Source organism: Zalophus californianus, chromosome 16 (assembly GCF_009762305.2).
Source record: "Zalophus californianus isolate mZalCal1 chromosome 16, mZalCal1.pri.v2, whole genome shotgun sequence".
Lineage (NCBI taxonomy): Eukaryota > Metazoa > Chordata > Mammalia > Carnivora > Otariidae > Zalophus > Zalophus californianus.
Genome location: NC_045610.1, coordinates 16,400,033 through 16,413,462, shown reverse-complemented (window position 1 = coordinate 16,413,462; position 13,430 = coordinate 16,400,033). Strand labels below are relative to the sequence as shown.

At 53.8% G+C, this 13,430-nt stretch overlaps 1 protein-coding gene across 4 annotated transcripts in view; it reads left to right on the top strand.

Moving 5' to 3' along the window:
* The window catches only part of ABR (ABR activator of RhoGEF and GTPase), a 175,248-nt gene that overhangs the window by 32,436 nt on the left and 129,382 nt on the right, over nucleotides 1-13,430 (top strand). The window contains exon 1 of one of the 4 annotated variants that reach the window (XM_027625397.2): nucleotides 10,578-11,236. The exons of the other annotated variants lie outside the window; for them this stretch is intronic. Coding sequence (XP_027481198.2) covers nucleotides 11,176-11,236 — 61 coding nt within the window. The 5' untranslated portion in view covers nucleotides 10,578-11,175. Of the gene's footprint in view, nucleotides 1-10,577; nucleotides 11,237-13,430 lie in introns of those variants that run through there. 4 annotated transcript variants of the gene reach the window in all.

Genomic DNA, 13,430 nt, shown 5'->3' with positions numbered 1-13,430 from the left:
GGGTGGTGGCAGAGTGAGGAACCAGGTTTCATCTGAGTCATGGCTAAGAATTTAAGGAGGTCTCTGGAGCATGAGACTTCCAAGGGGTCAGGAGGCAGAGGGACAACCTGCCAGCCTAGAAGTTCCTCAGAGCCTTTGCCCTTTGAGGTTCTGTGGAAAGGTTTCTCAGAAATACAGCATCCTTCCTTAGGAACGTGCACCTCTCACACCTCACCCTGTGGTGCTATCTTCCCCCAGGGCCTCTAGCTTTGTTCAAAGCACAGAGGATTTTTGAGAACATTCCCAGCATACCCGTCCTTTTCCTTAGGGCCAGGGCAGTGGAGACGTGAACATTGGATGGGCTGGACCTAGAGCTGACACCTCTGTTTTCTCTACCTTGTTGTGTTCATTTCACAATACATACAGTAAATTATCACATTGTACACCTTAAACTCACCCAATGTTATTTGTCAGTTACACCTTAATAAGCCTGGAAAGAAAAAAGGGTGAAAGTAATGTGCCTAACACAGCACCTCGAGCATGAATATTGGTGAAGCTGGAGACACATTGACTGAGGGCTTTCAGTAACTGGGTGCCTCTGCCCACAAACTCACAGAGACAGGAGGTGAGTCCTAAACTTTTGTTGTTGGTGTTGCAGGCAAGAGGTGTCCCTTGTTTATAAAGACAGGCCTAAGAAAGCTGCAAATTCTGTTGTGTCCCTGAATTCATGCTGAGGCCACATATGATATTAGCAACTGCCTATATTCTCCCCCAGTTCCCCAAAGAACCTTCTCTTCCAGGTATTCATTCTAGTTCCCCCTTCACCCCAATTTCTGCCTAATTATATTTCTGCATAATTGCTTATGCTTTTCCTTCCCCCCAGAATGCCCTGTCTCCCCACCCCACCATTGTTGCCATTGAAATATGAGGTGTCCTTCCAGGCCCTGGTTCAAATGACACTTCCTCCAAGAAGCATTTAGTTAGTCAGCCCCTTTCAAAGTGGTGACCCCTCCATCTCCTCCATAACATACTCTCCACATCACTCTCTGGACCCACCAGACACTGCCTTGCCTCTTGGGGACTTTTAGACATGTCTCAAATCCACTATCACAAGTATCCTGAGCAAAGGAACCCAGTCTTTTTTATTGTTATGTTAATCACCGTACATTACATCATTAGTTTTTGATGTAGTGTTCCATGATTCATTGTTTGTGCATAACACCCAGTGCTCCACGCAGAATGTGCCCTCTTTAATACCCATCACCAGGCTAACCCATCCCCCCACCCTCCTCCCGTCTAGAACCCTCTGTTTTTCAGAGTCCATCATCTCTCATGGTTCGTCTCCCCCTCTGACTTACTCCCCTTCATTCTTCCCCTCCTGCTATCTTCTTCTTTTTCTTTTTTTCTTAACATATGTTGCATTATTTGTTTCAGAAGTACAGATCTGTGATTCAACAGTCTTGCACAATTCACAGCACTCACCATAGTACATACCCTACCCACTGTCTATCACCAAGCCACCCCATCCCTCCCACCCCCCACCACTCCAGCAACACTCAGTTTGTTTCCTGAGATTAAGAATTCCTCATATCAGTGAGGTCATATGATACAGGTCTTTCTCTGATTGACTTATTTCACTCAGCATAACACCCTCCAGTTCCATCCACGTCATTGCAAATGGCAAGATCTCATTCCTTTTTATGGCTGCATAATATTCCGTTGTGTATATATACCACATCTTCTTTATAAAGGAACCCAGTCTTATATAGAGCTCAGGGAATATTCGATGGGCTAATGAATAACTTTTCTAGCCCTTAAAACCTATGGGACGTCCTGAAAAATTGGGGAACTGAGGGGTGGGAAAGAAGAAAGTTTTTCCCCTCTCTTATAAACCATTTCCTGGTCATCGATAGATTCTCAAGGAATCATAGGCAGGACAGCTTTCATCCCTGCATGTCAAGGTAGGAAACCAAGGTCCAGAGAGTAAAAGGGGGTTCCTCAAGGTCACACAGCAAGTTAGTGGCAGAGCCAGGGCCTGGACTCATGGTGTGCTCAGTTTAGTGCTCTTTCCCTTGTGTTGGGGAGGCAGTGGAATATTGAGGGGCAAAGATATAAATTCTGGGGCAGTCAGGGGTTACTTTGATAATTCAGTGATTTAACACATGCAGAGTCCTTAGATCAGCCCTAGCCCAGGAATCACAATATGTTTGTTGCTATCACCTTTGTTGTGATTCCTCTGCCCATCATAGGACAACTACTACCTCCTCCCACCAGGTCCCATCATTTCAGGGGAGAGAAGAACCCTGGGAGTATTAACTATGCCAGAACATCCTTCCTAGGCAGCAGGGGAGAAGCTGGTGGGTAGCTTTAGAGGACTAACCATCTGGTTTACTGACCCTAGGGGCCTAGGGTGATTTTTCTGGACCATCATAGACCCATGGCCCAGCAGATCAAACCTTGATTAAAAATTGGGTGTTTTAAAAAAAAAAATTGGGTGTTTTGTCTCTTTCTTTCAGGGAAGGAAAAATGAAAAGGAATCTTCTTCCTTTTTTGCAGGTACCTGGCCTGCCCAGGGGTCTACCAAGACCCTCTCAAGCTAGGTCCTGGGGAAGACAGGGTGCCCAGAATCAATTTCCAGGTACTCCTCCCATCCCTGAACTGAAAGCAAGATTTCCCATCTTTCTGGTTGGAGGTGCAGCAAAGTCATCACTGGAACCCAGTGAGTGACAGCTTCAGCTGACAGCCCCTGGGACTGGGGAGTTTAGCATCACTGCAGGCCAGCAGCATCTCATTTCTCAGACTCCCAACTTCTGTCCCCTGCCAGACCACGGGAGGAGAGACCAGACAGGTGTGCACCCAGGGACTGCTTTTTCCCAGAGGAGCACTACAATTTGCCTCCCTCCTCTAAAAACAAATGTAATTGCAGATTTCGGACGGGCCCAGGAGAAGGGCTCTGAGAATTGAGACCAAAGTTCCCTTAGTGGGCTGAACCATTTCCTGGTTTCTATTCCATTTCCATGTTGGAGTCTGATTGGGTAAAAAAGAATACAGCATTAAATGCTGGCTGCTTGGCAAGGGAGCCCTGTGCATTGGGGAGTTTTTAGTTGGGATTTTGTGTGAACAGTTAGGAATTAATTAGAGCAGCAATCCTCTTGCCCCAAATCTGCTTCTAGGATACTGTTGTTTTTTTCTGAGTCTGTCCAGAGAGCGTGACCCCTCTCGTCACGACATCCCAACCAGCCCAGACAGGGTTTTTTGTTTTGTTTTTTTTTTCTAGCTGGAGGACCTGGGCTGGCTGAAGTGTCTATACTCCCTCATTCCAGGGTCTTTGTGACCAGGAACATATTCAGTCATCCATTCATTCATGTACTCATTCATTCACTGAAACCACTATTTCAAGGTGCTGGGGTTACAGTGGTGAACAAGAGAGGGGGGCTAAGTCTAGCAGGAGAGACAGGCATTGAGGTGTTTGCAAAAGCACGGAGTATTCTGAAACGCAGGCCTCCTGGGTCTGGTGGTTAAGGAAAGCTTCCTAGCAGAGGTGATATTCAAGTTAAGATCGGAGCGAAGACCAAGAGATGTCTGGGCATTTTAGCTGGAACTATCATCCTGTGTAAAAGTTCTGAAAACGCAAGAGAGAGCCAGGAGACTGTGCCAGATGAGGCTGAAAGGAAGTAAGGAGCCAGGCCACAGGGCCTCGTCTGCCACCAAAAGGATGTGGGTCTTTATTCCGACAGCAGTGGGTAGTGTTCTAGTTGCCGTGGGACGCTGGGAAAGTGCTTCCTCTAACTGGATCATCGTGTGATGACGTCAGCCTCGTGGGCCTGGGACTGCTCAAACCAACAGACTCAGGTCGGATGTGACCACTGTGCGGCTTTCTTCGGCCACCACAGCCAGAGTTCCGTTCTTTTCCACTCGCCTTTCATTAGAATACATGTCATATGTGTTGGTTTCCTATGTCAGCTGCTGGCCCCGGGCTGTGTTCCTGAGACTGAGCTGACCAGCCCAGGGCTGAGTGCAGTGAGCCTGGGGAGGGGGAAATTAGGAGCCACAAGGTTTAATGACTAGAACCTGAAAGTGCCTTATGTAAAAGATGGGTGTCCTGGGACAGTTTGGGGAGAAAGCCAGCACTTAGGTTGAATCATCCATGCGGGAAGATTGGTGGGGTGGTCCCTTGGGGGCAGGGGGTGACTGGTCTTCTGTGATTCTTCTCAGACATTGCTGCCATTTCTAAGTGTCTGCGCTAGGCCACCCACTCGGCTGCTGCCTTCCTCCTTCCAAGGGTCGTGACCACCAACGCAAGCTGCATACAGGTGTGTACCCAACTTCTGGGTAGGGGCAACCCTTGTGAAGGTGGCCTATGCCAGACCGCTTCCTCTCTCCACCTCTAAGATTATAAAGATGAAATTTAGAGAGGACATCAAAGGTAGAATGCCGGGGAAAAGAACAGGGGGTGTGAGCTTGCCAAAGAACCTCTTCATTTCTGCCTAACCAACTAGTGTTCTCAGCACTGTTGACACTTGGGGACAGTTCTGCATTTTGCAGGATGCTTAACATCTCTGGCTTTAAAATACTCCTACAAAAATAAATACATAAATAACATGCTCCTACACATTTGCAAACACTTCCTGTGGGGCGGTACCAACTACCCCTTCCCTGATTGAGAACAACTGTTCCCATGTTTACGGGCACAGGATATGCACACCTGTGCTTTAGGTCCTGAAGCTGGCAAGCTGGGACACTGGAAAATCCTCCTGTTTGAGAATATCTTAGAGAAGCTTTTGTACAGTGGGATGGTTATTCTTCCCAAGCTACTCATGGGGGCTCCTGATGTCTCCTGACCCCACGTGGAGTTCCTCCTGCCTTCCCTAGCCTGGTTACTCACAATGGTCACCTGCAGCTCTGTGCAGAATCTGGTGGACAAAGCTGAGATTTTAGTACAAGCATTTCCAGGCCTCTTGGCTGGACTGTGGCCAAAGTTGGCAGGACCCCTTCTGGTGGCTGAGTAGCTGCTCTGTTGGGCCACCAGATGGCACTCGGGAGACACACACACACACACACACACACACACACACACACACACACACACACACACACACACACACACACACACACACACACACACACACACACACACACACACACACACCCGCCGCCCCCCCAACCCCACACGCAGTCCGCCGCAGGACTGCCGGTACACACACACACACACACACACACACACACACCCGCCGCCCCCCCAACCCCACACGCAGTCCGCCGCAGGACTGCCGGTACACACACACACACACACACACACACACACACACACACACACACCCCCCGACCCCCCAACCCCACACGCAGTCCGCCGCAGGACTGCCGGTACACACACACACACACACACACACACACACACACACACACACCCGCCGCCCCCCCAACCCCACACGCAGTCCGCCGCAGGACTGCCGGTACACACACACACACACACACACACACACACACACACACACACCCGCCGCCCCCCCCACCCCACACGCAGTCCGCCGCAGGACTGCCGGTACACACACACACACACACACACACACACACACCCGCCGCCCCCCCAACCCCACACGCAGTCCGCCGCAGGACTGCTGGTGGCAGGAGTGACTGCAGAGGGAACTTGCTTTAAGGAGGCCTGGTCCTTAAAGAGACACGGCCACACACCGCAAACTTGCATGGTTCACCCCAAAACAAGACTCCACTGATGACAAGCATCACAGCCTAGGCTCCGATTCTCCTTTGTCCTTGCCTTCTTGAATATTGAGCCGCCAGCTCTTGGAGCCAGTCTCCACAGCCTATCCTCAGCCCCTGCGGCCATTCCTGGGCCCGACAGGGACGGGGCCAGCTCTGGCTGGTGGCGTCACAGCTCCTGGCAGAGCAGCACAGGGCTGGGGTGCCTCTGCAGAAGTCTGGCTGGAAGAACAAGCCGCACAGCCAGCTTCAGGGGAATGGTGGCCTCAGGAGGGCGGGGGGCCAGCCTGTGAGCTCTGACCCCAAGGGGGCATGCCTCTGCTGCACTCGGACCTGAGCAGCTTGGAACCGCTGAACTTGGTCTCTGGGCTTTGGGGACTTAGAGAATCCTACCGTCTCTTCTGCTGGCCTCTTTCCAGATGCTGACAGGGATGCTGTGGTGAGTAAATTAGGAAGGGGGCTCCACCCCCTACTGTTGAGCCCTCTGATCCACGCTCTAGGAAACCTCTCACATTGACCCCTGGGGGTACAATCTGAGCCAAGTTGGGGAAGAGCCACTTTAGGGGCTTGGCACGAGACCCTCCTGAAATTGCACCTTACCTAGTATAATCCAAGGCAGCTACTCTGCCCAGGAAGCTGGACTCACTATGACTAATGGCCGGGGGGACTGGGCTTCACTAGAGCCTCTGGAAACTGCATGGGGATGTGGGGGGAGCTTCGCAGCTACAGAGACTTGGATGGCACTGTGCCTCTCCCGGCCACGGCCATGGTGCTGAGGAAGGTAACAAGGACGTGAATGCAGTTCTCTGGTTTATGTCTTGCCAGGGCTGTAGATATTTATGACTCAAGCTGACACAAAACTTTGGTAGAGAAATCAGTAACTGGGGAAGGCTTTGACTTCATCTGTGCTGTCTCTAGATCTGGCTGTCTCTGGAAAAGTAAGGAGGCTGGGAAGAGACAGGGAGAGGACAAAGGATAGAACTGTCAGGCCAAGCCTGCTCCCTGAGAGGTGACCCAGCAGAGGCCTAGGGAATTTCCTGCTTTCCAGGCCCAAGAGGGGAGGGTGAGCATCAGAACTTAGTAAATGCTACTTCACCATACCAAGGTAAAGGAAATGAAGCAAGGAACCAGAAACAGGCCCCACAAGATCTGCTAGGAAGCAGAGTTTATGGTCTACGAAGGCAGATAGGAAGCCTGGAATTCGTCCACCTGATCTACGCGGGTACCCACCTACAAATTTGAAAACTGAGCTGGGAAAGCCTAGAGATTGGCCCAAGGCATAGAAGCAGTGGGGTTCAGTGGGGACTGGAGTTCAGGAAATGGTCACTGGATTGATTACATCCAGCTTGTGTCCAGAGTCATCTGCCCTGTTGTGGTAAATGTGGCTTTGAGAACCAGTTCTCCTTTTGCTTAATCATTGGGGTGGGGGGGGGGGGAGGCAGGGTTTCTGGAATTACACTGCCTTGCATTCCTGCTGTGGCTCCAGCGTCTTTCTCCCTCAGTTTAACTTCATTCTGTTCATTCATTTTTTCACTCATTGCAGCCCAATACAGAGATTATACACATCTCAGTTCATTTCCAAGTGTCACCAGTGGCTGTAGCTGGCCGATGCTTAGCCCGACTGCTTCTGGGGAATGGAGAGAAGAGCAGTACCTATCTCGTTAGCTTATTATGAGGATTAAGGGAGATAATCTACCTGAAGCCCATAGAGCAGTGTCCCACACCTAACAAGCACTCGGCAAATGTCAGCTGTCATTCATTTTACGAATTCAACCTGTATTGTTGAATGCCAGTCTATCGGGCTTTGGGCAGAGAGTCTGGCTGGTCTGTGGGCACAATGTGATTATGAACACTTTAGTCTGCCTGAGCCTCAGTCATCCACTGGGCTGAGTGCTATGGATACCCCGGTGGAAAAAAAAAATGCAGTTCCAGCTTTTAAAGAACAGATCTGGCAGGAAGGGTACAAAGTCTTGGTTTTTTGGCTATCATAGTTTGTTTTTTGTTTTTTGTTTTTTAATTTGAATGCGGAGGCCCTCCACCCCCACCTACACCTCCAGCTTCTGCACAGTGGTGTTCTCTGCCAGCCCCAGCATGGGGAGAGGTGAACGGACATCCTTTTCACCAGCTGTGACCTCCGTGACCTCCGGGTGATCAAGGAAGCAGGGACTCCCCAGCCTCCCTCTTGTGCACCGTGGAACTGGGTTGCTAACAGTGAGGAGGGAAGAAAGGTGGCGATACTGAGTTTTGGTTGTAAGTACAGTTACCCTTTTTCCATCTGGCTGAGTGGCTGGTAGAAGCAAGAGTCAGTTGTTCCCAGGAAGACACCTGGGAATTAAGGGCAAGGCCACTGACCTTCAGAATGGGATATATCTCCTTCCCACTCAGCCTCTCATCATACGCCCAGTGCTACGGGCAAGGCAACCGGCCCTTCAATCCCCCTTAAATGGGTGGTGGTAAGGCAGGAGCAGGTGGTCATCAAGCCTGGCCTATGTGCACAGGCCAGAGGGATGGCTGGTGAAGATAGAGAGTGTTCACCCAAAAGCCTGGACAGAGAATGGTTAGTGTGGGCCTGGAGGATGAAATGTGTTGGGTGCTGATTCAGTGCCTTGGGGTTCGAAGGCAGATCTGCACTTAGCTGAATCAGGGCAGTCTGTCCACAGGAGAGCCCCTCCCCTGCTCAAAGAGATTGGGGTTGCTGGCAGAGCACTTAACCTTTGGCAAAATGCAGATGAGGATAATTCCTTAACTCCTTCCTTCCTCGAATGTGGTATTGGATCTCCCCAAACTCCTCCCCACCCTCAGTGCCAGGAATCTGGAGGCTTCTGTTCCAGTCTCAAATCACCCTGGTTCTCAAAGGCCCACACACTTGTCTCCAAGCCCAGATTAGAGTCAGGCTGTGTGGTGTTACCTACCTACTGGAAGCCACCAGCAATGGCATCAAGGGCATCTTGAAATAACTACCCTTTCCTGGGACGAGTGTTCGGGAGACGGGTGTGTGAAGATGGAGGAGGGCTGGGAGGGCTACTCGGTGCCTCCGTTTTCTCATCTAGAAAATGCAGGGAGCTGAGATGGCAGTGAGGTTCGCAGGGAAATGATCCTGTAAGCAAAGCACTGGGGTCCAAGCCAGGTGCACCACAGATGTCCTCCGTTAATTACTACAAGTGTTCCTCCAAGACTGTTCTCTCCCTGGACCCTATATTGTGTTCTGGAGTGGGAGGTCCAGGATGGGATTGGACAGAATGTAGGGGAAAAAAAGCAAACAGTGGCAATGCTAAGGAGAGCAACTGTAACATTTTCGCTTGAAAATGCTGAAAATAGCATGTTCAAGCCTTTGTAGATAAAAATGTAAAATGTATGCAAATGTATGTGTCTCACGCAGAAACATACATCTCTGGCCTCCTCACAGTCAGTGCCCGGATGTGGCCATCAGGAAAATCCCTGCAGCATACAGAGAGGGTCCAGGCTGCCCTGATGGAGGTGGTGGTTATTGGGGAGGGGGCAGTGCTGCTGCCTTCCTGGGCTGCGCTCCTGTTTCCACCTTTCTTCTGGGTTCCGTGCCTTCTGAGAGTTCCACGTGGGAAGAAGAGAGCCTCTGGGCCCCTCTCTGCTCCTCCACCCTCACCATCCTCCCTCTGGTTCCTCTGAGAGCCCATTTGCTTCCTCTCCCATTCTGGCTCTATTTCTGGAGCATCTCATTGGAGATGCACACCCCCCCTCTCTGCCAAGCTCCAGGTGCCTGCTTGGTCCTCCCAGTCTTGTGTGCAAGTCAGGGATGGTGGGAGGGTGACAGCTGAGCAGGGAGGGGCCAAAGAGACAGAGCCAGAGTCTGAGCCCAGAGAGTTGGGATGGGGGAGAGGGGAGTGGATGCGGGGAGGGGCCAGTGTTACCTCACAGTTGAAAAACACCCACGGTAGCCACCTGTGGAGGCTTTCCACACCCTTCCCCTGCACCTCCCAGGGGCTCACCTGACCTACTGTGAGTTGGAGGCCTCTACCCAAGCAGCTGCAGGGGCTGGGTGCAGGCTTCCTTTCAGCATTATGGGTGAGGGTCTGCTCCTTTCCTCAAGAACTGGATCTGTGGTTGTTTGGAAGGATGAGGAGCCCTGCCCCCATGTGGGTGGGTCCCAGCAGAGCTCAGGAGAGGCTTCTGAGTCCCAGGAAGGCTTCTGCTTCTCTTCTCTTGGGTTCAGGAGAGGAGCTTCAGCACCTCCTGCCCTTGCCCCCCCTAGCCGGAGGCCCCTCATTCCAGGGCCCTTCAGAGCCCTTTGGCCAGAGGAGGCCTACAGGACCAAATCTGCAGCAAAGTTGCCTCGGATCCCAGGAGACAGGCATAAAGCCCCCTCCCAACAACCTCTTCACTGCTCTTGGGAGGTCTTACCAGGAGTTTTATTTCTAAAGGTTCTGTTCGCAGAGGCATCTTGACCCCAGACTTCCCTCAACTTATATGTGATTACGCATGCAAGGTATGCCTTCTGGGCTGCGGGGACTGTGGATCCCCAAAGAAGTCTCCTGGGGAACCCAGTGAAGATCCTGGAGTCTCTCCTGTCTCCAGTTTGTCCTCCATTGCCCCTCCTCGACCCCCCAGCCCCGTGCCTTTCTCCAGCCGCCACCCTCTGGTGTGTAGGGCAGAACTGCCCCGCTTTCAGGGCAAGGGTGTTTAAACAGATGAGGTTGGTAAGGTTGAGAAGGAAAGACTGTCCCGGCGGCCAAGGCTTTCCTCCGGCGGCAGGACCTTAACCCCGTCAGGGCCGCCCCCCCCAGGCTTGCCTAGGGGAGGGGCTTGACGGCGGTACCGGCCCCAAAAACTGCGCTTTGAGATCCTGGGGTGGCAGGTGATGTCACCCCTGCGGGGCCCATAGGTCTCCCCGCGGCACTTAGTCTGCGGGTTGCCAGAATTCGGCTGAGCCCAGCGAGGGGAGGAAGAGGAGCCTGGACCTGCGCCGCAGCCCGGAGACCCCCCGCGGGACCACTTCTCCGTCACGGGCTGGAGCCCCTCTCGCCCCGGCGTCCGAGGGGACTGGGGCTGCTCCCCACACCCCCCGACCGGGTCTGGAGGCGTGCTGCGGCGGGGGAGGGGACGCGGGAGCCTCGCTCCGATTGGTCGCGGTCCCCGCCCCCCCGCCCCTGGCCGCCGCGCAGCCCCGGGGGAAGTTGCTAGTCTGCGGGCGAGCTGCGGGGCAGCCACTCGGGGTTCCGCAGCGGGGCTCGCCGGGGCCGCAGTGGCCGGGGGCGCTTGCCTGCCCTCGCCCGTCCTCCGCTCCTCTCCGGGCAGCTCCGGCTCGCTCCTCCCTGCTACCTGTTTCCCTGCCTCCCCCCGCCTCCACCCCGCGCCAGGCAACTTCGGCCTCCGGGGCTGGCCGCCCATCCCGGCTCCCCGCCGGCCCGCCCGCCCGCCGCCCGCGCCCTCCCTCCTTTGTTGTGCGATGAGGGTCGGGTTTCCGATTTGACGGAGCCACAGCCGCCGCGCGGAGCCGCGGGCATGGAGCCGCTCAGCCACCGGGGCCTGCCGCGTCTCTCCTGGATCGACACCCTCTACAGCAGTACGTGTGCTCTCGGGCCGGGGAGGCAGGGCGGGAACGGGCCTCGGAGCCCCGACGGCCCCCAGGGCCCGGATCTGCCCGGCTTGTATGGGGAGCCCCGCGCGGGGCCGGGGGCTGCCGGCCAGGCGTCAGGGGGCCGGGAGGTGGGGGGAGAGATCGGCCACAGATGGGGTCCCCAGAGCGGACTGAGCGCGGGTGGGGGGCCAGTGGCCCAACAGGACCAGGAGAGCTGTGTCACCCCTTTCCCACCTGTTGTGTAACTGAGCACTCCCCAGCCCTCAGGAAGGAGAGCCCTTGTAGGGTGCTCCCTCCGCTTCCCGCTGACTGCTCCTTCTGTCCGCGCTGAAGCAGAAAGGCCATTTTGGCAAAGTCCTTGGCGCCTGAGTTTGTCACCTCAGGGACATCCTGGGGCCGTTGTGTGTTTTGGGGTGGAGGTGGGGTCGGGTGGAAGGGACTGTAGGTGCAGCTCCGCGGGGGGTATCTGCATTGAAGGAGCTGGAAAGCTACGGCTCAGCAGTCTTTCCTGCCAGCCTCATCACCACCCCCACCTTCACCACCCCCCAAAAAAGAAAAAAAAAAAAAACACCTCGGCTTCTCCACCCCCTCGCTCCCAAATCTGCCTCGATCATGTGATTGCTCTTGCACTGCCGCTGGGGATGTGTAACTGATCACTCGTACATTCTGGGGGCTCTTGCGGAGCCGTGAGCGCCCCCACCTTACACCCTTGCCTTGCTGAGGTGACTAAAGCTCTGCACTTCTCTCCACCTCTCCCTTGAAGCACCTTCCCGGAAGCTTTCAGTGAGGTAGAAAGAGGGTCCTGCTGGCCCCTGAAGAAGGGGATTTTGCCTCTCTGAGCACTTCGGTGGGACCCTCCCACTCTCTTGCTGTGTCTCCTAGCCCAGAGTCCTGAGGCAGGGGGCAGGGGTTTGGGAGGCAGATGGTGCCAAGTTCGGTTTCTGGACACTGGATGCCATGGGACAAGGACATTTTTAAGGGTTAACCTGTTTTCAAATTTCTTGGTGACAGTTATATGGGGGAAGAGAGGAATGGACAAGGATGGTGCCTTGAACCCCAAGGCCTTGCCTTGGAGGCTCCTCAGCATCTGGCCTCTGCCCCTGGGTCCCTATCATTCCCTCTACCTTCTCCTTCCTCCTCCCCCTCCATCCTTATTTCCTTCCTCTCCGCCCCCCCCCCCCCCACTCCCGCCCCAGGAGCTCTCCTTGTGATGGTTCATTCTGCTTTGGTTTTTCAACATCAAAGAGGCAAAGCCAGATCCCCTGGGTGTCAGTCTTCCACTGAGCCCAGCCACTCCATCTGCTCCTTCCCCCCACCCGGCGGAGGCCAGCATCTTTGGGTGAAGGTCAGGGCCTGTGACTGTGTGGCGTGTGTGTACACGTGTCTGCGTGAATGGGGGCACACATCTGTTCAGAGGCCGGCTGCAGATCAGCTCCTGACCCAAAGGAAGGATTAGTGACCTCTTAGCTGCACTCCTGCAAATAACAGTAAAAACAATGCCTCATATTCACATGCTACTTATGTTCCCAAATATTTCTGGCCCTTTGCAAAACCCAGTAGTGATTTCTGTATTTCTCAAAGCATAGAATCCTATGGAAATCTGTCTCTGGCTTTTTCTCTATTGCCCTGACGAAGACTCCTCAACCTAATTATTTCCAAGTTTTCCTACCTCTCCCTCCCCCCACCTCTTGGAGCAGGGAAGTTGTCTGAGGTCTCCTTGAACATTTCTGACCAGAGGAAGGTGGGACCTGGAGAGGGAATTAGACTTGAGGCCTTCTCTGGGGGTGCCTGTTAACCAGCCCTGACTGAAGTAGGCTGGCATCTGAGCTGTTTGCCGTGCTGCTTGCTGCCCTAGCCCCTGGGCTCCTGGGGCAGCCTGGCTGGGGGGTGGGGGGAGGCACTGACTTGGCAGCAGTGTGAGAAGTCCCTGCCGCCCTCCTCAAAATGGCTTATTTGAGAGCCATAGAATGAGGCTTCCTGGGGAGGTGCTGTGCAGTCATGTTTGGGCTGTTAGCCATGAAGTTTCCTCTTGACAAGAGCCTAAATTAAAACAAATACCCGGGCTGTCATTTGCCTGGCAGCACGGTTTTGTGGTTCCCAGAGGAAGTTCCTCTGCCTCTCAGAAAGCTGTTTGCTTACAAGGCTCACAATCCTGGGGTGGCAAGGCCCCCACAAAAGC